A 23,793-nucleotide genomic window follows, 5' to 3' on the forward strand; every position below is an offset into this window, starting at 1 on the left:
TCAACCAACAAACCTAACAATATATAACAAAGGAAAAAAAAAATATAGAGCAATGTAAATAATTAGGCATGCTTTTGAAAAAAACAATATATAAACCCATTCTGTTGTATTCATAAATTACTACTACTATTTACTACCTTTTACATTTCATCATCTTTCAATAACCAACAACAATTAACCAATAATAATAATAATAATAATAATAACCAAACCTGTATATTTTCTTACCAAAACAATTATTTTTTAATAAAAAAACAACAACAATTATTAACCACAACAGATATGTATTTAAAGAGATAATAATATATTTAACATTGAGTTTTATTCGATTTAGGATACATTAGTTTTTTGAGATTTCTTTTTTCTTTTTAATATTTTCCAGGTTTCCTTTTCATAATCAATTTCAAAGATGACAGTTTCTGTAATTTCAGCACCTTTATCGACCTTTTGTTCGATGGATAGTGGTATCTGTTTGATGTTCCCCTCTGCTGGTGTTGGATTACTCTTGTCGGTTTTGAAGAAACGTTCAAGTATACTTCTATTCTCAAGAGTGAGATGCGTCGCCGTTTGGAAAATTTGATCTAAATTAACATTGGTTTGCGGTTGGATTGGTAGTGGTGGAGGAGGAGTCGTAGCAGAGGTGGTTGATAATTGTGATTGAATTGATGGTGATATTGGTTGTTGAAAAGTTTGTAATGATGTAAATGGTGGACTTGGATTTGGTGGTGGTGGTTGTTGTTGTATACTAGGTTGTTGGACTAGAAGAGGAGGAGGAAGAGATGGAAGAGTAGTAGGTGTCGTTAAAGAATTTACAATATTGTTGTTGTTGTTGTTGATTTGTTGAGAGTTTTCAATTTGTGATGTTGGTTGTAATATTTGTGGTTGTTGAACCATTGGTGGTCCAGTAACAGAAGCATTAGGAGTAAGAGGAGCTGCGACAACAGGTGTTGCAAGAGCTGGTGCAAGAACTGGAATTTGTAAAGAAGAAGATGAAGGATTTTGATTTGAAAGTTTCTGGAATATTTGTTGAGGTTGAGGTTGTGGTTGTTGAGGTTGTTCCACCATAGTTGTTTGTGGTATAGATCCATTTTGTTCGAGGGCATTCATCAGTGACGATAGTCCACTTAGATCTTCAGCTCCTTGTATTTGTGCTTGTTGTTGATAGATTACATTGGTAGGTCCAGAGGTAGAGGTTGTGGTGGTGTTGATGTTAGTGTTGGAGGTGTTGGTAGAATGAGGTGAAGAAAGAGTACTACTTGTATTTCCACCAAGTCCAGTAATAATATCATCAGGTATGATTGGAGTGGTAGAGTTTGATTCCGATGAACCACTTGTAGTAGTTGTAGAGGTAGCCTTGCTTGTTTTCTTTGACGTTTTTTGTTTCTTTAGTGTTTCAGCAACTGCTCCAGAGCTACCAACTGTAGTAGATTGGTCGTCTTCCTTTGTCTTTTTTCTCTTGTTTTCCTTTTTCGAGGCCTTTTCTTTTTCCTTTTCCTCCTTTTCCTTTTCCTTTTCTCGTTTCTTTTGTTCCTTTTTCTCCAACTTTTCTCTCTCCTTTTCCTCTTTCTTTTCCAGCTTTTCCCGTTCCTTTTGTTCCTTTTTCTCTAGCTTTTCTTTTTCCTTTTTCTCCTTTTTCGTTTCAGTCGACTCTACAATCTTTGTTTGTTTCTTTGGTCCTTTTCCTTTCATTGTAGGTGTTGCTGAAGCTTCAGTTGTACTTGTAGATGTTACCATTTCAATATCATCAAGTATACTTTGCTCAATATTTGGTGTTAAATTGGAATTTAAATTGGAATTTGAATTGGAATTGGTCAATTTATGTTGTTGTTGTTGCTGTTGTTGTTGGATAGATTGTTGAATTAATTGATCCATTTGAGTCATCTGCGGTTGTTGGTATTGTTGTTGAACAGGTGGTTGCTGTTGTTGTTGTTGAACAGGCGGTTGTTGATATTGTTGTTGAACAACAGGTGGTTGCTGAACAGGTGGTTGTTGATATTGTTGTTGAGCAGGTGGTTGTTGCTGTTGATATTGTTGATTGTATTGCTGTTGTTGTACAGGTGGTTGAACATATTGTTGTTGTTGTTGAGGAGGTTGAACATATTGTTGTTGTTGTTGAGGAGGTTGAACATATTGTTGTTGCTGTTGAGGAGGTTGAGATTGTTGTTGTTGTTGTTGTTGACCAGTTTGCTGTTGTTGTTGTTGTTGTTGTTGTTGATATTTTTCATTCAAATTTGTAGCAGAATTTGATTCTGTTAGAGGTCTCTTTTTCTTTGTATTGGTTTGAGTAATCTCACGAACTTGTTCTATGTTTAGGATCTGCATTCTACCCTTTTTCTGTATTCCACGTTTCTCTAATGAATTGTTGTTTAAACCACTGCTACTTGATTGTAGAGATTGCATCTGTGAAGGATTGTTATTATTATGTTGAGACGACGACGATGAAGATGAAGATGTATTGAATAATGTTGCTGCAGAGTTGTTTGGATTTCCCAATAAACTATTTGAAAGATCCAATTGTGAGGAATGATGTGTTCGAGGGATAAATATACTTGTTGATTTTCTAAGTGGTGATCCACCTACATTACCAGCCATATTATTATTGCTGTTGCTATTGTTGTTGTTGTTATTGTTGCCGCTCGATCCAAGTTTAAGTTTATCATTTCGTAGAGTTGGTGATTCATGTCCAATAAGTTGTGATGGTGTCATTGATGGAGTAGACGACGATGTAGCCGTCGACGTTGGCGACGTGTTACCAAATGAAGTGGATGAAGAAGATACTATAGGTGCATTGTTTCCACTGCCACCACCAATACTAGGTAATGTTGTACCTGTGCTTGCACCGCCGCCACCACCACTTGTCGGAACACCAGACTTTGATGCAGTAAGAGTTGGAGTAAATGATTTTTTTGAAAAGATGGGAAGTTCAGAGGTAGGTTTCTTTAATCTAAAGTGTTGACTGGTTCCCGTCGCAGTCTGTTGTTTCAATGATTCAATCGCTGTCGATGCCATACTTGGCAATACATTTGAATTCAAATACATATATTCCTTTGGATAGAATTTGGGTGACCCAGTTCTCTCTACTACAAAGTAGTACAAAACATTAAATAATATCAGTATACATTATATATCGATATGATGTAATAATAAATAATAATTAGTTATCCATACATTGTGAAGAAATCTTTTTGATAGAGTTGTTGAATGAATCCAAATCAATGTCTGTTGATATCTTGTCTTGTGCAATGGTAACTAGTATCTGACTGAGTGCTTTCACCCATTCATCATCATCTTCATCTGCTACTTGTATCAACATGTTGATTGTACCCTCAAGATCTCCAAACTGTTTCTTTCTCAAACTGAGAAATGAGAATAAGAGCTAAACCATCATAAATCAATTAAATGTTTGTCAGTACTGTTAAACATGTGACCTTTTCTCTATCTATCTCTATCTCTCTCTCTCTCTCTAAACATACCTTCATTCTAACAGCACTATCAATCTTTGTAAATTTTAATAGACAAAACTCTAATATATCCTTGGTAAGAAGGGGAGCAATCTTTTCAGAACTCCATGCATCCTCTAATTTAGATGCTAACCATCCTTCTATATCTCTATGTAGATCCATTCTATTCTATTCTATTCTACTCTACTCTACTCTATACTACTATCCGTCAAGTCTACCCTCCCTGCCCTATCTATTAGTCTAAATAACAACACTCTTGATGAGAGTTTTAGTATCTATCTATCTATGTATATAATACCTAATACTATTGATGATAATATATATAAATATATGAGCTGAGTTCTACTTTAGTATAGTCCTATTATGATGCTGATGAATGATAATATCGGAAGGGGTACCCGATTGACAGATGAAGTTGGTGATGATGATACAGTTCTTGGTTTCCCTCCCAGCTCTACAACAGCTAATTTTTTGAAAGGGGAAGATGATTTTTTGCAAACATTTGCTTTTGCAAACTCACCCCACCCACAATCATTCCCAATCACTAATGGTATACCACAGATACCTAACCGAAAATTACTACGACCACAGCAGGCAGTCTTTCATCAATCAGACGATTGAATCTTTAAATAGGCTCAACAGTAGTGTGTGCTGTTTTGTTTTACAATAATCTAAATACAATGGAATGGTAACCCAATCGATTGATTGATCAATGGCTTCTTGTTAGCTCTCCAACTGCTGATTAAGCAATAGCTATCTAAAAACTATCTATAAAACATGACATTCATTATTGTTATTATTATTAACATTAAAGGATAGAATAGAAGAATGACATTTAAATTAATATCTATCATTATATTTGTTGTGATTGTTGCAACCAATGGAATGAATAATGCAAAATACCACTTACAACTAGTCAATCAAATTAGATCAGAGGCTGGTAGAGCACCATTAAAATTGGATACTTGTATGTTGGCTAGTTCCAAACAACATTCAAATTGGATGGCTTCCAATCATGTAATGCAACATGGTGATGCAACTGATGTAATGAGACAAAATGGTGCTGCTAATATATCAGCTGCTGGAGAGTATGTATCTAATATTTTATTTATTTATTTATTTAATCATAATAATATTACTCTCTTTGGAAGAATAATCAATCCAATCAAGAAACTAAATTTTTTTTTTTGAAATTAAGGAATATTGCAGCAGGGTACAATAGTGATGATGAAGTAGTAGCTGGTTGGAGGGATAGTCCAGGTCACTATGCCAATATGATTAACCAAAAATTTGAATATTTTGGTATTGGTGTGGCCATGGATACCAACTATGTCTACTGGACGCAACATTTTAGTGGTGTTTCACCAACATACTCTTGTACTCCAAAAGTAGTAGGTACAACTACTGGTAGCGGCAGTACCAGTACCAGTAGTAGTACTGGCAGTAATAGTAGTAGTGATGGAATAGACCAATTCCCAAGTTCATCATTCAAAATGACAATCTCTTATTTTATCTACCTCTTTACCACTATTGTCATTCTTGTATTTTAATTCATTCACAATTGTATAATAAATAAATAAATAAATAAATAAATATTAGTATTATTAATAATAATAATAATCGAGAGTACAAATTAATACTTGTTTATTGTTTTTTTTTGAAAATTAAACCACGTAGACAAAGGGACCAACAACAATTTAAAACAATATCTTTTGACCATTGTTGGTTGGTGATCACACCAACTTGGTTTCACCAAACAAACAGAAACATGTTGTTCAATACTTTATTAATAATAACAACTCTAGCAAATGTACATTAAATCTATTTTATCTCTTTTTATGTCTTTAATCACAATCCTTTTTACAAGTTATGGTCCTGGTTTGGTCAATGGACAAGTAAGCTTTAACATTACATTACATTTACAACTTGTCAATGCAATCAGAGCTGAAAGGGGATTGGCATCACTATCAACACTCAGTTGTTTGAACCAAGCAGCACAATTCCAAGCAGATTATCAAAATTCGATAAGCCAAATGACTCATAACTCTCCCTTTGGAAACCTCAGACAAAGAATAGAGGCATTTGGAGTATCTGATATAAAAGGTATTTCCGAGTATGTATACATCTATAATATCTCTCTCTCTTCCAAATGTCCAATTGTTATATATAACAATTGATTGAACAACAACAAAATATTTAACGATAATTTATTTACTTGATTTTATTTTATTTTCTAAAAAGAAATGTTGCCTATAGCCAACTAAACGATACTACTGTTGTTAATGCATTCGAAAAGTCAACAAGCCACCTCAAAAATATCATTGGAAATTACACTAATATTGGTATTGGAATGAGCGTATCCCGCCGTACTGGTAGACCCTATTGGTACTTTATTTATTTATTTATTTTAATTGTTCTCCCTACCCTCATTTTTGAGAAAAACTAATACATTATTGATCAATCCCATTCCATTCTATTGTCCATTCTCTCGAACAATTATTAAAGGGCACAACAATTCATTAAAGGTGGAATATGTATATCATCAACTACTACTACTTCTGGATCTACTACAACAACTGCTACAAGTACGACTGCCACCTCTACTTCAACCTCTACGTCCTTGGCAACTGGGGGAGGAGAAAGTCCATCGACAGGTTCAAACATTATCATTCCATCAGCTCTCACAGCCTTGCTCTTTTCCATCACGATGACATTAGCAATCTTTTAGAAATAATGTCACCATCATTATTCTTGCTTCTTACTACTCTTTCTTTATTATTTGTTAATACAAGTTGAATATTTAAAAAGATTCATAAATATGGTGTTGGTTGATGATTTATTTTGTTGTGTTGATCGATTTGATGGCCATCAAATCACCGGCAGTTCACTGAATACGACGTGGACAAGGCCATATTGTTGAAAAACCAAGCCACATTTTGAAAGAATCTAGACGATTTTTTGAACAGACAGTATCTTCTATCGCTAGCAATCCACAGTTTCTTCTTCTTATTGGGTTGTTGACAACAGCCCCATATTTCGTCAATGGTTTAACGAACTGTGATTCTTAAGAACATTGTTCACCAAAACTGTTTAAATGGTTTATTAAATCTTTTAAATGGTTTGATTTAAATCCACTATGTATAAAGGAGTTCCAATCCTCCTTCAACCTCAAGTTAAGTTAGTTAACAACGGTTATTATTATTAATTAACTTATTTATTTATTTATTTACAAATAATTAAAAATGTACAACAAATTTATTTTATCATTAATTTCTTTGATCTCTGTATCAATTATTTTAGCCAGCTTCGGACCATCCTCTGTCAACGGACAAGGACAAGTAAGCTTTAACATTACATATCATTTACAACTTGTCAATGCTATCAGATCTGAAAATGGAAAGCCAGCACTTTCAACACTTAGTTGCATGAACGCTGCTGCACAAAACCAATCTGCCTATCAAGTCAGCATCGACACTATGACTCACAATTCAACATTGGGAGGTCTTTCTGCCAGAACTGCCGCTTTTGGAATGTCTCAAGGTACTGCTTGGGCAGAGTATGTTTATCCACAAATAGTTTAAATAGTAGACTTGTAATTAAATTAATTATTTATTAATTATTTTTATCTCTTTCTCTCTCTCTATCTTTTTTTCTAAATCTTTTTGATCAATAGGAATGTTGCTTATGGTTATTACTCTGATTTAGAAGTTGTCACTGGCTGGAAGAATTCACCGGGTCATTTTGCAAACATGATTGGTGATTATACCTACATTGGTGTTGGTATGGCTACTACCAAGTCAGGTTCACCATATTGGTATGTATTTTATTATAGAAAAAAAGGATTGTTTTCACACACGATATATAGATATATTTATATATGTGCCAAAACTAATAATTATCATTTTGTTTTGAAATATTTCTTTTTTTTTTTTCATTTTGGATAATTCCAGGACCCAACAATTCATCAAGAATGGAAAATGTACACCTGTATCAACTACTACTTCTGGATCTACTACCTCACCATCCACCAACTCTGCCACCACTTCTTCAAACTCTACTACTACTTCCACCACTAGTACTCCAACCACCTCTCAAACAACATCACAAACTACTTCTCAAACTACATCACAAACTACCTCTTCAACCTCTCAAACAACCTCACAAACAACATCAACTGGAAATGAAACTACCTCCAACACCTCTACTGGTGGTTCAACTGGAACTGAAACCACATCCAACACTTCAACTGGTAACTCAACCGGAACTGAGACCACTACAGATGGCTTGACAACTGGAGATGAAGGTACATCGACAGGTACCAACACTTTCATTCCATCAGTTCTCATTGCCTTGATCTTTTCCATCACATTGTCACTCTTTTAGAGATTCATAGGTTGCTCTATCCTCCCTCTTTTGTAACTTGTATTTTAACAAAAAAAACCCCCTTATTTATTTATTTATTTAATTTTAATAAACAATTCAATTCAATTGCAACAACCAGTTTGCAAAAATATGGTATACGCAACAACAACCCAAACAACCCACCACCTGTTCCTAATTATATGATTGAATAAAAGGATGATCTGTTTTTAGACTCATCAAACACTTTAGCGCAAAGCTTCTGTCTGTCGCGACAAACCTCTCCCCAGATATTTTTTTTTTGCTCTGGTTACTTTTAGTTTGCGCTATATCCGATGGCTTTAAAGGTGGCTTTCTCTGTGATCGAGTATTAAAAGTTTGGGCTTTGTTGTTTTGTTAAAGAGAGAGAGAAAGAGATAATAATAATATTATTATTACTAGAGCAAAGAGAATGTATAAAAGTATTTTAATTATTGTAACATTATTTGTAGTGGCATCTTATGCAGCCCCAGTATTTGACATTGACAATCATTTGGATCTTGTCAATCAAATTAGAGGAGAGGTCAGTAAAGAGCCTTTATCACTAATTGTTTGTATGACTGATGCCGCACAAGCACAATCAGAGTACCAAGCATCGGAAGAAACAATGACACATGACAGTCCAAAGGGAGGACTTTCAGATAGAATGGTAGCCTATGGTATGGTCAATGGTACTGGTTGGGCAGAGTATGTATACAACTTGTCATCGATCAATGACAGACATTATTATGTTACTATATATCATCCAAAGAAACTAATGATTGATTCTATCCATAATAATAATAATCTATATATATATATATCTCGATCAATAGGAATGTTGCAGCTGGTTATCAATCTGACACTGAAGTTGTCAATGGATGGAAGAATTCACCAGGTCACTACGCAAATATGATTGGAAACTATACATACATTGGTATTGGCATGAAGGTTTCTGATAAAGGTACACCATATTGGTATGTATACATTGAATGATATAAACTATATAGTTTTTTTGAATACTTATTAATTATAATTGTTTTGAATATATATATAGGACACAACAATTCATTCGTGCAGGAGCTTGTGAAGCTATTGGATCTGCCTCTAGCACCATGATCCCAGTCACTTTAATTGCTTTGGTCTCTTTGGTTTTAATGGTATTCTTGTAAATAAGGATCCTTACACACATACACTACCATGTCAACCAACCAACCAACCCATTAGGTTCACCTCACCAACAGCTACTAGTAGTAGCACTGCATTGGTTTAATATTATTTATTCATTATGTAACAATTGTACTTTATCCACCCCTACCTACCTACCTACTTATTAAATAAATATGCACTAGATGTATTTATCAATAATAATAATAAAAATAATAATAGTAAACAAATAATATATATATTTATATATTATATATAACACTATATATTAGAGTTATAAAAAAGATTAAAAGATTCGTTTCTTGTTTCCTTTTTCGTCCATATCACGGCGATTGAATTAATTTTTTTGAATTTTTTTGTTTTTTGATGTTCAAAGAGAGAGAAGAGAGTAGCACTCCCAACACTATCTATCTATCTTACCACACACGCTCTATATATATCATTATATATTATATATTATATTATATTCTCCTTTTATCAATATCTTATTTTAAAGAAGAGTGTTTTTTTAAAAGAGGAAGAAGAAGAAGAAAATGGTTACAAAGAAACCAACACATGGTAGCGGTAGCGGAGCAGGTGGATTGGCAATGAATAACAAACAGATGGCAGGTTTCTTGGCCGAGTTTGTAATGTCATTTGTCAATTGGAGTCTTTTCGTTGAATACATTTCGATCATTTGGTTCTATCCAATGGGATTCATGGGGTTCACTGGCATGGAAGCATTCCTCGTCATGATGTTTACACCATTGCTTCTCGGCATTGGACCCATTTCCCAATTGGTTGGCTATCTCAATCTCTATTTGCGTTTGATTGCTCAATTGATGGCATTTGCTGCTCTCTATCCAACCGACATTGACCCCAAGAACGTGGAAAAGCACGAGATTATTCTCTTTGAGAACCTCCACGTCACCAAGACAGTCTTTGTCGGTGCCGCTCTCGCCATTGACTGGCTCTGTCAATGCCGTACCTTTATTGGTGCCAACTCTATCAGCACTGCTCGTCGTGAGCGTACTGCCTATGCATACATGGTAGCCATCATCTTCCACGCTCTCATGCGTCTTCCACATCTCTCCATCAATCCATTTGTGACATGGCGTGAATACATCATCTTTGGTGTCTTCCTCGTCGTCGTTTCCTTTGCCATCTTGATGCGCGAAAAGTTGGCCGGAGACAGTGAGGAAAGTGCCCGTCGTCGTCCTACACTCGAAGACGGTCCATGTCCATGGACCACTGGTATCGGATTCGGTGGTGTCTTGTTTGGCTGTCAACTCTTACTCTCCACCTATGGTCTCATTCCACGTTGGGTCAATCTCGGCCCATTCCCAGCCGGTATCGTCATCATTGTCATGATGATGGCTGGTTTTGCCATTTCCAAAAAGACCTCGATCGTCACATCACGTAACTACTTTTTCTTTGCCATCTTTTGCGGTGCCGTCTTTGGCTGGTGCTCTGGATCGGTGCCAACCGTCATTGGTTTTGTCGGTCTCGTCTCTGGTGGTCTCGTCGGTGTCTATCTCATGTCACTCTGGGTCGTCACCCTTGAAAACGTTGCCAATACCAACAAAATCACCAAACTCTTTATCGCCACCTTTATCACTTACGTTGTCCTTTTATTCTGGGCTATTTACGTTTGTTTCATATGTAAGAGAGAGAGAGAGAGAGAGAGAAACTAAAAATAACAATCTATAGATACAAACCACTAAACTTTTATTTACTTTTATTTATTTTTTTAGAAATTCGTACCATGGTGGTTAGGATCAACATTATTAAGAGAAAGAAATCAAACCATGATTATTGCAGTTATTTTGTGTGCTGGTTTTGGTGCATTGAGAGAATCGATTAGACCAACCTCTCAAAAGAAGGAGTTGCGTAGTCCAACAATGGGCACTACCTCGTACCCCTCCAAGGAGTCATTCTACACCATTTTTGGTATGCTCATTCTTTTGGTTTTGTTCTCTGTCAACCGTTCTCTTTCACATCCCACCCAAGCTAGTGTCGCCGGTCACCACTACAAGCGCACTCTTACCACCACCACCGTCCAAAACGATCCACCCACCGAGATCAAGTCGATGATCTGGACCATTCACTTTGGCTACGACAACTATGGCAGAAACAGTTTCCCCAACATCACACAAGCTATCGCCAGCCACGGTGCCAACGTCATTGGTTTGCTCGAGTCTGATCTTTCACGTGTCATGACGGGCAACCGTGACTTGGTCGAGTATTTGGCCAGCGAACTTCACATGCACTCTGACTTTGGACCCGCCCCATCTGAAAACACTTGGGGTTGTGCCCTCTTGTCGATATTCCCCATCGAGCGTTCCAAGCACGTCATTCTCCCATCGCCAGAGGGTGAGTTGGCCTGTCTTATTGACGCCGTCATCAGAGTCGACGACACCGAAGTCAATGTCATTGTTACTCATTTTGGAAACACCGAAGACGTCATCGATCGTAAGCTCCAAGCTGCTGGTGCCGCCGAAATTGTAAAGACCAACAACATGCCAACCGTATTCCTTTCCTACATCACCGAAAAGACTGGTGGTGACAACTACAAGACTTTGATGGCATCGGGTCTCCAAGATACCACCAACGAACGTCGTTATTGTGAATATGTTTTCTATCGTGATTTGGAAATGACTCAATTCAAACGTTGGGGTTGTGGAGAAATCTCTGATACTGAAGGTCAATTAACTAATTTCAAGGTAAAGAAAAATTAAATAGAAAAGAAAACAACACAATAATTAAATAAATAAATAAATTATTGTTTTTCATTATTACAATTTAATATATCATTTTGGATGATCATTGTTGTAAATCTAGAAAATCCCAAGGATAAATCGAAAGAATATTTTACATTTATACTTTTATTTTACATAATTATCTATGGAGAAATTTGATTATGACCATGATTATGATTATGACCGTGATTATGGTTATGATGGTGACGATTATTTTTTGGACTTTTAGAGGAAGATGAAGATGAAGAAGAAGAGGAAGAACTTGATGAAGCTGTAGCTGAGGAAGAACGAGTACTTGATGAATCTGTATATTCAGATGTATCCTTCATACTGAATCGTCTGGTCACATCTTTGATGGCAGATAATGTACCTTTTTTGTAAGCATACAAAATATTAAAAGTTGGAAACAATTCAGTTACAACCATTCCAACAAATGTATAAATGATATTGTTTGGTTCAGCTCCAACCAATACCAACACAAATACGCAATGGAGAATGAATCCAATTGTACATGAGATGGTGATCATGGAGACCTTTTTCTGTTGGTGTGCTCGTTTCTGGTAGTCCAAAGCCACCTTTTTACGTTTCATCATACAGTAGATGGTACCACCGAGATAGGCAAATGCACCACCAATAATCAACGAAATAACTGCTTGTACCACTGCATAGACAATCGACACGATACGTTGTGGAGTGGTTTTGTTTGGTTCCATTGGAATACGACCTCCGCAGTCGTTAGAGTAAGGGTCTTGTGAAAAATGGAATACCAAGACAATACAGACAAATAAAAGATAGATAACTCCATTGGTTACTCCAACAATTAATCTAATCCTTTCAAAAATGCCTCGAGTGGTGATGGTCCTTACAAGCATGTACCAAATGACAATGATGATGGTAAAACAGGTAAAATAAATAAAGGTTGGTAATACTACCAATACATAATCACCAACTGCTCCAATAATAACTCCACCTGGTAACATAAAGAAATAAACTGATCTTGCTAAAAAATAAAAGAAAAAGAATAAAATATTAATATACAACCACAATATCAAGATTTAATTTCTAATTATACATACTTATCATGAAAATGGTCAAAGAAGCAATAAGAGCATGAACAAGTCGAAGTTCTTGATTGTTTTGGAAGAATTTGGATAAAGCAACTATTATTTGGAGTGAACCCCAAATAGCGTTGAAAAGAAAACATGTTGCCAATGTATAGAGCAAGGCTATTTCCAAACGATTAAAAAGTTCATTGGACAGGTTTTGGTAGTTTTCAATTCTTTGAATGAGGAAATAGGTTGCTTCATTTTCAAACTCTGTTTGTAAATGGAAACAATAATAATCGTTGTCTTGAAGAGTGTCTGTGATACCCAAAGAGCGAAGTGTTCCATTTGTTTCACAGGCAATATCAATAATTGGATAAGATACTGACGATTTGAAATGGTCCTCTAGGATAAAACAAATGTTGAGAGAGTTGACTCCGAGCAACCCTATTTTAATGCCATCGGTTAAAATGATCCCAACAGCAGCTCCGTTGTCATTGTAGACAGAGAACCCATCGTTTACCTTGTGCGATACAAACGAGGATGACAGTGTTGGTTGTCTTGACGATTTAAATAGTTGTTTGGAGAGTTGGGACACCACTACATTGGTGCATGCCTGTGGAACACTTTGATTGGAGAATTTGATCTCTCCAAATGAAAACTTAAAGATTGAATTTTCATTTGCACATGGGTTGGATTGACCTAGTACCAATGTACTGTTTGTAAAACATTGAGAACCACCCGGCCCACGACAAGAGCACACGATCGAGTATAGATTTTCACGGACACGTCCCAGCCTACACAATGAAGATGATCTGAGGAGATCAGAGATGTGGGTTTGATAGGCATCATCTAGAGCCGTCGCAAAGGCATTGTGGTCCAATAACTTCTTGATAGTTGTTGTTTTGATAAATGTTGGCGTGATTGATCGTGGTGCAACGGATATTCCTGGGGTCCATATGCCTGGTGTCCATTCAAACATGTTCTTCCAAGTACTGCCCTTCTTGTCGCAGCTAGTACAAACAGTTTCATTCATTTCGTTAAATCTATGGTTGTTGGGGAGGTTGAATTTTGAAGTGTCTACCAATTGGCAGCCTTTTCTCTCCAGACATTGTGTCTTGTTTGCCGATACCTCCCACCATGTGTAGCTACTACCACGAGCCTCACAATCTTGACGAGTGAATACCTGTGGGGTATCGTTGAAACATCCCATTGGAGAGTCTCTTTCTACCGTTGCGATGCATGTTGCACATGAATCAAATGACCTATTATGTTTATGCACACATTTACCTAACAATGGTGGATATTTAGATGTTGCTTTTCGAGTGAAAAAGAATTCGTCTGAGCATTGTCCACCTAAGTCTTCACACTCTTGTTGTGTCCAGCATTTTTTTGGAACGGTCAAATAGCCCCACGTAAAGTTGGCATAATTGCAAGTTTCTAATGAAGACGAGGGGATATAACAAATTGACATGGTTGAATTCCACAGCTGTAAACAATTATTTTCGGATGTAATGTTTGGATTAAAACAATATGGTCGAGATGGTTCGTATCCACAATGAGTTGAGCATGATCCTTGGGTGGAACTACAATCTTGTGGAGAAATACCGTTGATAAATTCACCATTTGCGAGTAAACAAACTTGGTCGGTGGATTGGTCAGAGCAGGTTACATTTGATCCAAAGTTGTGGCAGACAGAGGCATCGTTGAGACAGTATCCGCAAAACTCATCCTTTTGTCCTATGCATTCCAAACTACAGTTTTGATTAGTATCGGTACTACACGAACTGTCAGAACAAAAACCAATGGTATCGCATTTCTCTTGATTGTTTGCCGCTAATGAGAAGCTCCACATGGAATAGTATCCGTCAAAGCATATATCATGCTCTGTCTTGCACGAGATATCCAAGCACTTGGGAGATGGGTAGCAAGTGGATTTGGCTGCCTGAGAGGTATAGTCGTAGTACTTTCTATAATCGAGACCAGTGTTGGCCGCACAATCATCGCCGATAAAGTTTTCTTTTAACGCATCGATAAATGGAGCTTGGTCAATATCATGACTGATATTATATCTTGATTTGAGATAGTACTTTACTCTAACACCAATACGGTTGATCACGCACGCAAAGTATTGGTCGTCTTGGTCTCGAGGTGAAACCTCGCATATTTTCGAGTAGAGGTTGCACGTGGAAGTGTAGTTTGGATGACTACACATGGTATCGTTGCTACACAGTATTGGACGGTAAGCGTCAGATTGGCAATCACGCAACGCTGTATAAATCTTTAACTGGTACTCTGAGAAATCCGAGTAGGTCAAACTACACTCACTGTCGACAGTGGCAGTGGCATTGGCATAGTCTTTCAACACACTGGTTGTACAGGCTGGCGATGAGCAACGGTCTGGTAGATCCCTCACGGCCACAAACTGGGATACTGGGGTGAGCACGAGAGAAGGCGCACAACACTGTGCAATGGATTTGACGGCATTACAACATGGATCCTCGTTGTACAGTGGATCGGTATCATTCTTGAGACACACAGAGATGTTTGATTCGACTTGGACGACATTAGTTTCAATGAGACTGTTTGCAAGGCTGGTACACGCTACCCAAGGGTCTTTTGACGTCAAGATATCAATGGCGAAACGAAGGTTTGAAACCTCTTTGAAATTGGGAGAGCTAAACAGCTGGTCTCCCATCTCGCCAATCTCAGAGCTAATCTGGGTGAATTGGTCGTATTGGCAGGTGAGATTCTTGACCTGGAAAGGGACGTCGGCTGAAAATGACATGCCTTGGCTATCGACCAAATAACCAGAGAATCTCAACTTTGATTTAGATATGGTGTCAAAGTCCATGAATTGCTTGTCGTTCTTTTTGAGGATAAACGCAGCTTGGAAGGCTTTTGGTTTGGTTGGGTTTGGTGCAGAGTAGTTTATGTTTCGAAGAAAGTAAACATGTTGGTCGTCTCCGATCATCATCGTTGGGATGGGATAATAGGGGTTCAAAAGCAGTCTTGGGAAAACGGCATAGAATTTGCTGTCGGCTCTTTCATTATCATTCCAAACCTTTCCATCTGGCGATATCAACACCGATGTGGAACGGAGTAGAAATTTACCACCAAGAGGAGGACTATCAACTACTTTTCTTAAAATGGATTTGGCATGAGATGTAACTGTACAACGAAACTCTGACTCGAAGACGGTGAGAAAGGAAATATACAATATTTTAGCAGTTCCATTTTCATATGGTTCCATATAGATAGTTGTAAGATCATCAACTAAAATAAAATAAAACAAAATAAAAGGTAAGGTTAAAATGCATACATACAATGGTTTAGATGTGTGCTATACATACATTTAGATGAACTAGTCCAATTATATAAAGATGAATTTGGAAACTGGTGGGATTCACTAATAAATGAATTGATGTCTTGTTCAACTGTTGGACATCCAATTGATAGATTCATTGGACGGTCGACTACAAATGTATAATAATGGTATTCACCTGTTGCTCCTTCTCCAGAAACCAAATCTCCATCGTTTATACATTTATGAGTTGTTGCAATGTTTTGGCAAGGGGCACTTGATGGTTCAGTCTTGGGTACTTCTGAAGAGTATGCTTGAAATGTAAACGATATATTGTTTGTTGTATCCCTTGGAGTGATCCTTATAAAGTATGTGTTGTTTGTCCAACTAAATTTGCTTTTATCTGTATTATCAGTAGGGCAAATACCAATTTGAGACATCCCCTAATTAAATAAATGGTAAATAAATGGTAGTAAATATTAATATGTAATTATAATAATAAATTATGATTGATTATCTAAAATATCTTACCTCGGCATACCCTCTTCGACGATATATAAAATTTGGATCTACGGCACTGACAAGAAAATCCATTGGTCCATAAATTTGGGATAGATAGAGTCGCAGACCCTGACAACTAAATGCATCGGCCTTGAGACGTAAATTAATTGTTTTGTTGGATTCGAATGTGTATTCAGTGCTAGCATTGACGGTTTCCCAATTGTAACCTGGTTCACAATAGGAAGTGGTGCCAAAGTATTCTGGACAGGGAGGACACGATTGATCAAGTTTCTTGGGACACTCATTCTTATCAGTATAATCGCACGTGCAATCGATGCCTCCCTCGGGAACGACATTTGGACATGTGAAATTGGGACATATAACATCCATGTGATAATACAAGTCATTGTCAAACTCTAGATCAAAAAGTGCCACATCCCAATCAGTACCCAATAAATTTGAACTTTTAAATGATACCGTACTAGATGTAACATTTAATCCATCGACTTGGTGGTGGTGGTGGTTGACAACTATATTTAATAGAAAAGGTAAAATGAAAAGAAAACTAAACCTAAAAAAATAAAGTTTAGCTTTATACAAGGGAAACAATAATAGTAAATAATAATTAATGTTAATAAAATAATATTAATATTAAAAGAGATGATTTATCTTTTTTGTATATTTAATACATACCTGTGAATACCATGTGTTTATATAGATAGATAATGATAGTTGTAATTAATAATAATAATAATAATAATGTTGTTGGTGGTAATAATGATAACAATGGTTAAGTTCAATTCCCTAAACTGGTTAATTGGTTTTAAAGGATAGAGCGACCTTCGACACTTATTTTTGATCAAACCGAAAAGTGACAGCGAGGGCAATCCCAAAAAACCCATTCTCTCTCTTGAGATGTATATTGGTATAAAAGGATGACTTGACTGGTGTTATGTCTTGAATCCAATGGGGGTGGATGTGGGAATGGTGGTAATCATGATACTAGATCGAAGCTGAGGAGTCATAAAATAGAATAGAATAGAATCGCCGACCTCTTCCACTTGAATGATAGGGTAGGTGGGTACCACCCATGCATGTGTTGTGAATGGCTCGGTTTATGATAGCAATCATCCAACAACTAAGTTTACATTGTTGATGTTGTTGTTGTTGATGTTCTTTAAACTGAATTGATCGATTCAACTATGAATGAAAGAACATCATACATAATATAGTATAAAGGTGAGCACAAAAATGGTGAAGATCATTGTGCTCAAAGAAAAACCAATTTTATTTATTTTTTTTTCTTATGGCATTTATTATATTATTATTTTAATAAATATGCATATGGGTCGATTTGGATAATATACATAAAAAGGAGGGAAAAGGTTTAAAATATCGATTGGTCTATTATTATTATTATTATCTATTATTATTTATCTACTAAGACTTTTTGAAGAGATTGCACTCTTTGCAGATGAACTTGAGGCAGTAGAGGTAAATGTAGTGTCGGTCGGTGGAGAGGATGTATCTTTCATACTGAATCGTCTGGTTGCATCTCTGATACCAGACAATGTACCCTTTTTGTAGGAATAGAGGAGTGTGGCAATTGGGGCAATCTCTGTCACAATCAGACCGACAAATGTAAATACGACATTGTTTGGTTCAGCGCCGACCAATACCAACACAAATACGCAATGGAGAATGAAACCAATAGAACATGCCACAGTGATGGTCGACACCTTTTTCTGTTGATTGGTACGTTTCTTGTAGTCCAATGCAACCTTTTTACGTTTCATCATAAAGTAGATGGTACCTCCGAGATAGGCAAATGCACCACCAATAATCAACGATATGATGGCTTGTACCACTGCATAGACAATCGATACGATACGTTGTGGAGTGGTCTCGTTTGATTCCATTGGAATACGACCTCCACAATCACCATTGTTTTCAGTTGATCTTGTAAAATGGAATACCAAGACAATGATGACAAACAAGATGTAGAGTACACCGTTGATGGTACCAATCATCGTTCTGATACGTTGGAAAATACCGCGATTGGCAATCGTCTTTACAAGCATGTACCAAATAACAATGATGATGGTAAAACAGGTGAAATAGAGGAAGGTTGGTAATACGACGAGTACATAGTCGGCGACAGGAATCATGGCTGTTCCTTTGGCCAGTAAAAAGAAGTAGATGGTTCTGATAAGCATAAATACAGTGATCGAGGCAATGAGTGCGTGCACCAATCTTGGCTCCTCGGAATGGATAAAGTATTGGTAGCCAGTCACAGCAAGCTGCAGTACACCCCACGCACAATGGAATAGGAATATAGCGGCGAGTGTAAAGAGGAGAGCTGTAGCCTGCTTGTCAAACATTTGTTTGGGCAAATCTTGGTAGTCTTGGACACGAGACACTAGGAAATAGGTGGATGTGTCTGTATCGGGTGCGACCATGGCACAGTAATACACTACACTGGTCAACTCGTCAGTAGACACTGTTATATTGGCACCCAATACGACGAGTGACATTGGTTCATCGTCGACTTCACTTGTCTGATCAGACTGCTCCGACGATGCTCTAAAAGATCCAGCATTTAATGAATCGGCTGCAATATCAAATACGGGGTATGACGACGATCTACTAATATCTCCACTGAAACAAATGGTAAACGTATCGACACCAGGCGACTGCAACTTGATTCCATCGGTTAAAATGATACCAATGGCAGCTCCATTGTCATTGTAGATGGCAAAACTATCGGTTTTTTTGTAAGATACAAAGTTGGATGAGAGTGACTCTGTCTGAGGTGCTTTGAATAGTTGTTTGGAGAGTTGAGACACCACTACATTGGTGCATGCCTCTGGAATACTGCTCTTGTCAAATTGAATCTTTCCAAATGAAAATTTAAACTCGCTCTCTTCGTTTGCGCAAGGGTAGCTCTGACCGAGAATCAACGAGCTGCTTGTAAAACATTGTGAACCACCAGGTCCACTACACGAGCAGGCAATCGAGTTGAGGTTGTCTTCAACACGCTCCAGTCTACACAATGACGATGATCTGAGGAGATTCGAGATGTGAGTGTAGTAAACTTGGTCGAGCATATCTGAAAGGTCGTTGTGGTCGAGTAGCGTGTTGATTGATGCAGAATTGATGTATTGGGGTGCGATCCAGGTAGGTTTGACGGGGATACCTGGATACCATCTTCCAGATGTCCATTCAAACTTGTTTTGCCACGAGTGATACTTTTCACCGTTAGTGCAGTCTGTGCATTGTGATTCGTTCATTTCATTGTATCTAAAGTTGTTGGGCAGGTTGTATGGTGCAGAGTCAATGACTGAACACCCCATCTGTGCAAGACACTGGGTCTTGTTTGTAAGGGATGGCTCCCACCATTGGAACTCTTCTCCCATCTCTATACACTCTTGGTACGTGTATGCCATGGGTTCGACGGCGTAGCACCCGTTGGGCGAGTCTCTCTCGACTGATTCAAGACACGTTGGGATACCCCACTGACGGTAGTTTTTGTGGCCGCGGACGCACTTGCCAAACATCGATGGGTATTCTGGGGTGGCAACGGTCGAGAAAAAGTATTCATCTGAGCACTGTCCAGCACCTTCGCATTCCTCACGTGTAGTGCATTCGATTGGTTCAACGTAGCAATAAGATGGTGCACGACGAAGACCGCACTCTGATACGGGTAGACTCGAGCAATTCAACCATTCCGTCAACTCACCCGATACATTTGCATAGTCGATGCACTCTTGTTGGGAAAGGGATGGCATGGAGCAAATATTGTCGGTCGATATCCAAGTAGTATCGGCAAATGCCGAGCAGCTGCTCTGTGTAGTCATATTAAACAAGAAACATCCAGTGTAGATATCACCCTTGCATTCATACCCACATGGAACTGTACATGTTCCGCTCGTGTCACGGCACTCTTCGTCAGTTAGACCTGCCTCAAAACTACCGTCCTTGAGCGTGCACACAGAATCGACCAATGAGCAATCTGACTGAGATGTGGCGACTGTTGATCCAAAGTTGTAGCAATCTGTCATGTTGGCTTGACAATAACCACAAAAAGATGGTCGTGACGGACACTTTAAATGGCAATCTGGATCTAGAGACCAGTCGCATGAACCGTCATTACAATGCCCAATGTCTGCGCAGCTGTCTATTTGATCGGTGGTTGTAAATTCAAAACCATCATAGTATCCATCAAAACAAATGTCATGGATGGTTGGACAGGTTGTATCGAGACACTGTGTTGGTGGATAACACACTGTAAATGAATTTGCATAATTGTATTCAGTGTATGCTCTGTACTTGACACCAGTACTCGACGAACAATCTTGATGAACAAACTTTTCATACAATGTTGGAATAAATTCTGGATCTTCAATTGGCATTGTCAAATTATAACTAATTGCCAACATGAAAATAACTTTTGGTCCAACATTATTAACTACACACTAAATAAAGATTAATAAATTATATTAATATTATTATTATTATTTGTTTGTTTCGATTTGTGTTTTGACATACAGAAAAATATTCTTGATCTTGAATGATTGGTGGAATTTCACATTGTCTTGTAAAAGCGTTACACTTGTATTTTGAATTACTGCACATGGTATCATTGTCACATGGAATGGGAATATAGGTACCTTTGCAATGACGTTGAACTTTATAGAGATCCATTTGAAATTGAGAAAAACTAGAATAGGTCAATGCACACTCTGAATTAATTGTCATGGTTGCATTGAAATAGTCTTCTAAAACACTGGCTGTACAGTCGGGTGACGAACATTGATCAGAGACAAGACTGGATTGCACTCCGAGGTAGTTGGTTACTGGGACAGACACTGAACGGGGTAGACAACACTGAGTAAACGTGAGTTCAGGATAACAACACGGATCGGTAAAGTACTCTGTCTCACCCGGTGCATATGGACACGTTGTGCTAAACGACTCGACGGTTGTGGTGGACGTATCGAGCAAACTATTGGCCAATTTCGAACACCCAGTCCAAGAAGCATTCAACGACAATATATCAATGGCAAATCGAGTATTTGATACTGCTCTGAATCCATAAGTGGTGAATAGTTGGTCTTTTAGGACGGTGAGTTGACTTGTGATCTCTTCAAATTCATCATAGTTGCATGTAGAGTTGCCTGGTGTGAATGTAATGTCCACGTCCAATGGCGCACCTTGACTATCGACCAATGTACGAATGATCCTAAGTGTCGATGCTGCAATGGCTTCATAGTCCATGTACACTTGTGTATTCTTTCGAAGTATAAAGACTGTCTGTAGTGTTTTTGGTTTTGGATTATTCTCGACATTGTATTCGAGACCTTGGAAAAAGTTGACGTGTTGGTCGTCGTTTGAGAGCAATGGTGGTAATGGCCAGAATGGGTTCAATTGATACTTTGGATAGATGGCAAAAAAGGAGCTGGCTGAAGACCACAATATATTCTTCCACACGTAATCTGTCTGGTCCAATTCCATGGCTGCCGCCAATATATTGGTGCCTCCAAACACTGTATTATTTGTCAGTGCCCTTAAAATTGGTTTCGTAAACGATGTAATTGCACATCTAAAAGGTGTTATATAATTGGCATAAATACCAATATATAATATCATAGGACTACCATCTTCATTTGGATACATATCCAATGTTATAAAATCATCAACTAAATTTAAATAAATAAAATAATAATTAATAAGACCAATCTAAAAACATCTATCTCGATCTATCGTGTCTATCTATTAAGTTTAAACTTACAATAATTTGCAGCGCTCCAAGTATTATTTGATTCATATGGGAATGGGATAGTTTCAGAAAGATAAATATCCATATCTTGATCCATTGAAGGACAAGCAAATGAAAGAGTCATGGGACGGTCGACAGCATAGGTATAAAAGGCCATTTCAGCATCTTCCAAGTGCCCATAAAAGTATTGTCCATCGTTGAGACATGCGTGATCTGAAGACACGTTGACACATGGATTAGAGACTGGTACCTCATTGGGCACCTCTTCAGAATAGGCTATAAACGATAGTGTCATTGGTACATTGTCGTGTATTGGTATAAGTCTGATAGTATATGTATGATTGGTCCATGAAAGATAAACTCCTGGATAGTCATAATTATCACTTGGACAAATACCTACTTGCATGATCCCCTATTAAAAAGCAAAAAGAGAGAGAGAGAGAGATTAATTAAATGAAATATCTCTACTATTCTATTCTTTCTATTAATACATACATCAAAAGTAGTAACTCTAGGATGTTCCATTGAAGGATTGGGAGCAGTTTGAAATCTAACTGGATTAGTTTTGGGAACAAGGTAGAATCGAATACCTTGACACATGGAAGCATCTGCTTTAAGACGTAAATAGGTTCTATTGATAATTGTAAACTCGTATTCAATGTTGGTTTGAATCGTCTTCCACTCGTAACCAGGATTACAATATTCTACTTCGTCACCATCCTCGTCTACATAGATCGTGTCGCAAGGTGGACATGATGGGTCGTTTGACGGAGTCTTGGGACAGTTATTTGGATCGGTATAATCGCATGTGCAATCTATACCACCCTTTGGTACAACACCCTGACACGTATAATTTGGACAAACAACATCCATATGATGATACAAGTCTCTGTCTAAACCAATCTCCATCACTGCTATATCCATGTCAGTACCCAATATATTGACAGTCGAGTTTGTGATTGTATGTGATATTACTTGAGGTTGTCCATTTACTACTAGTACATTGTTGTTGTTGTTACTTGTTGATGATAATATATATAGAATAACTAAAACAAATAATAATGATAACCTTTTTTTATGATCTGTGCAGTAAAGTAAAAGAGTAGAGGTCAAATTATAAAATAAAAAAAAAAGTAAAACGAAGGTCAGTATCGATCGGAAATTAATTTAACAAAGTGTGAAGTTCACTTCACTTCGTTTCATTTTTGAAAGAATGCAAAGATATACATACACATAATACAATAATAAATTACTAGTTATATATAAATATAACCTTGATAAAAAAATACAATAAAATACTAATAATTAAAAGAGGAGGTTACAACAAAACAAAACAACCAACCAACCAGAGAGTAGTACGAATAATTCTTTAAATCTGTAAAATGGCTGTTGATGTGTTGTGGAGATAGACAGCAGAACAGAC

General features: G+C 37.3%; 5 protein-coding genes across 5 annotated transcripts; 3 read left to right on the top strand and 2 right to left on the bottom strand.

Moving 5' to 3' along the window:
• Positions 1-330: 330 nt before the first annotated feature.
• Positions 331-3,623, bottom strand: gbfA (G-box binding factor; the record flags this gene model as incomplete). Its single annotated transcript, XM_004356027.1, has 3 exons — positions 331-3,080; positions 3,169-3,376; positions 3,474-3,623. The coding sequence occupies 3 exons, from the start codon at positions 3,621-3,623 to the stop codon at positions 331-333; spliced, it is 3,108 nt and encodes a 1,035-aa protein (XP_004356080.1).
• A 666-nt stretch (positions 3,624-4,289) lies between these two features.
• Positions 4,290-7,844, top strand: DFA_08593 (uncharacterized protein; the record flags this gene model as incomplete). Its single annotated transcript, XM_004356028.1, has 8 exons — positions 4,290-4,549; positions 4,660-5,002; positions 5,267-5,574; positions 5,703-5,846; positions 5,967-6,115; positions 6,762-7,017; positions 7,135-7,275; positions 7,412-7,844. The coding sequence occupies 8 exons, from the start codon at positions 4,290-4,292 to the stop codon at positions 7,842-7,844; spliced, it is 2,034 nt and encodes a 677-aa protein (XP_004356081.1).
• A 129-nt stretch (positions 7,845-7,973) lies between these two features.
• DFA_08594 (uncharacterized protein) lies at positions 7,974-9,341 on the top strand (the record flags this gene model as incomplete). Its single annotated transcript, XM_004356029.1, has 7 exons — positions 7,974-7,976; positions 8,141-8,187; positions 8,262-8,281; positions 8,312-8,546; positions 8,675-8,815; positions 8,896-9,006; positions 9,278-9,341. The coding sequence occupies 7 exons, from the start codon at positions 7,974-7,976 to the stop codon at positions 9,339-9,341; spliced, it is 621 nt and encodes a 206-aa protein (XP_004356082.1).
• A 197-nt stretch (positions 9,342-9,538) lies between these two features.
• Positions 9,539-11,722, top strand: DFA_08595 (putative transmembrane protein; the record flags this gene model as incomplete). The annotated part of the gene is made up of 2 exons (XM_004356030.1): positions 9,539-10,633; positions 10,739-11,722. 2 exons carry the CDS (start codon positions 9,539-9,541, stop codon positions 11,720-11,722), a joined length of 2,079 nt encoding a protein of 692 aa, XP_004356083.1.
• A 164-nt stretch (positions 11,723-11,886) lies between these two features.
• Positions 11,887-23,605, bottom strand: DFA_08596 (uncharacterized protein; the record flags this gene model as incomplete). Its single annotated transcript, XM_004356031.1, has 10 exons — positions 11,887-12,743; positions 12,820-16,062; positions 16,140-16,533; positions 16,622-17,121; positions 17,740-17,766; positions 18,033-21,066; positions 21,140-22,290; positions 22,383-22,782; positions 22,866-23,416; positions 23,602-23,605. 10 exons carry the CDS (start codon positions 23,603-23,605, stop codon positions 11,887-11,889), a joined length of 10,161 nt encoding a protein of 3,386 aa, XP_004356084.1.
• Between the last annotated feature and the right edge of the window lie 188 nt (positions 23,606-23,793).

The sequence above is a fragment of the Cavenderia fasciculata genome (assembly GCF_000203815.1).
Source record: "Cavenderia fasciculata unplaced genomic scaffold Scf_ET2XIPL01COFD4-5, whole genome shotgun sequence".
NCBI lineage: Eukaryota > Evosea > Eumycetozoa > Acytosteliales > Cavenderiaceae > Cavenderia > Cavenderia fasciculata.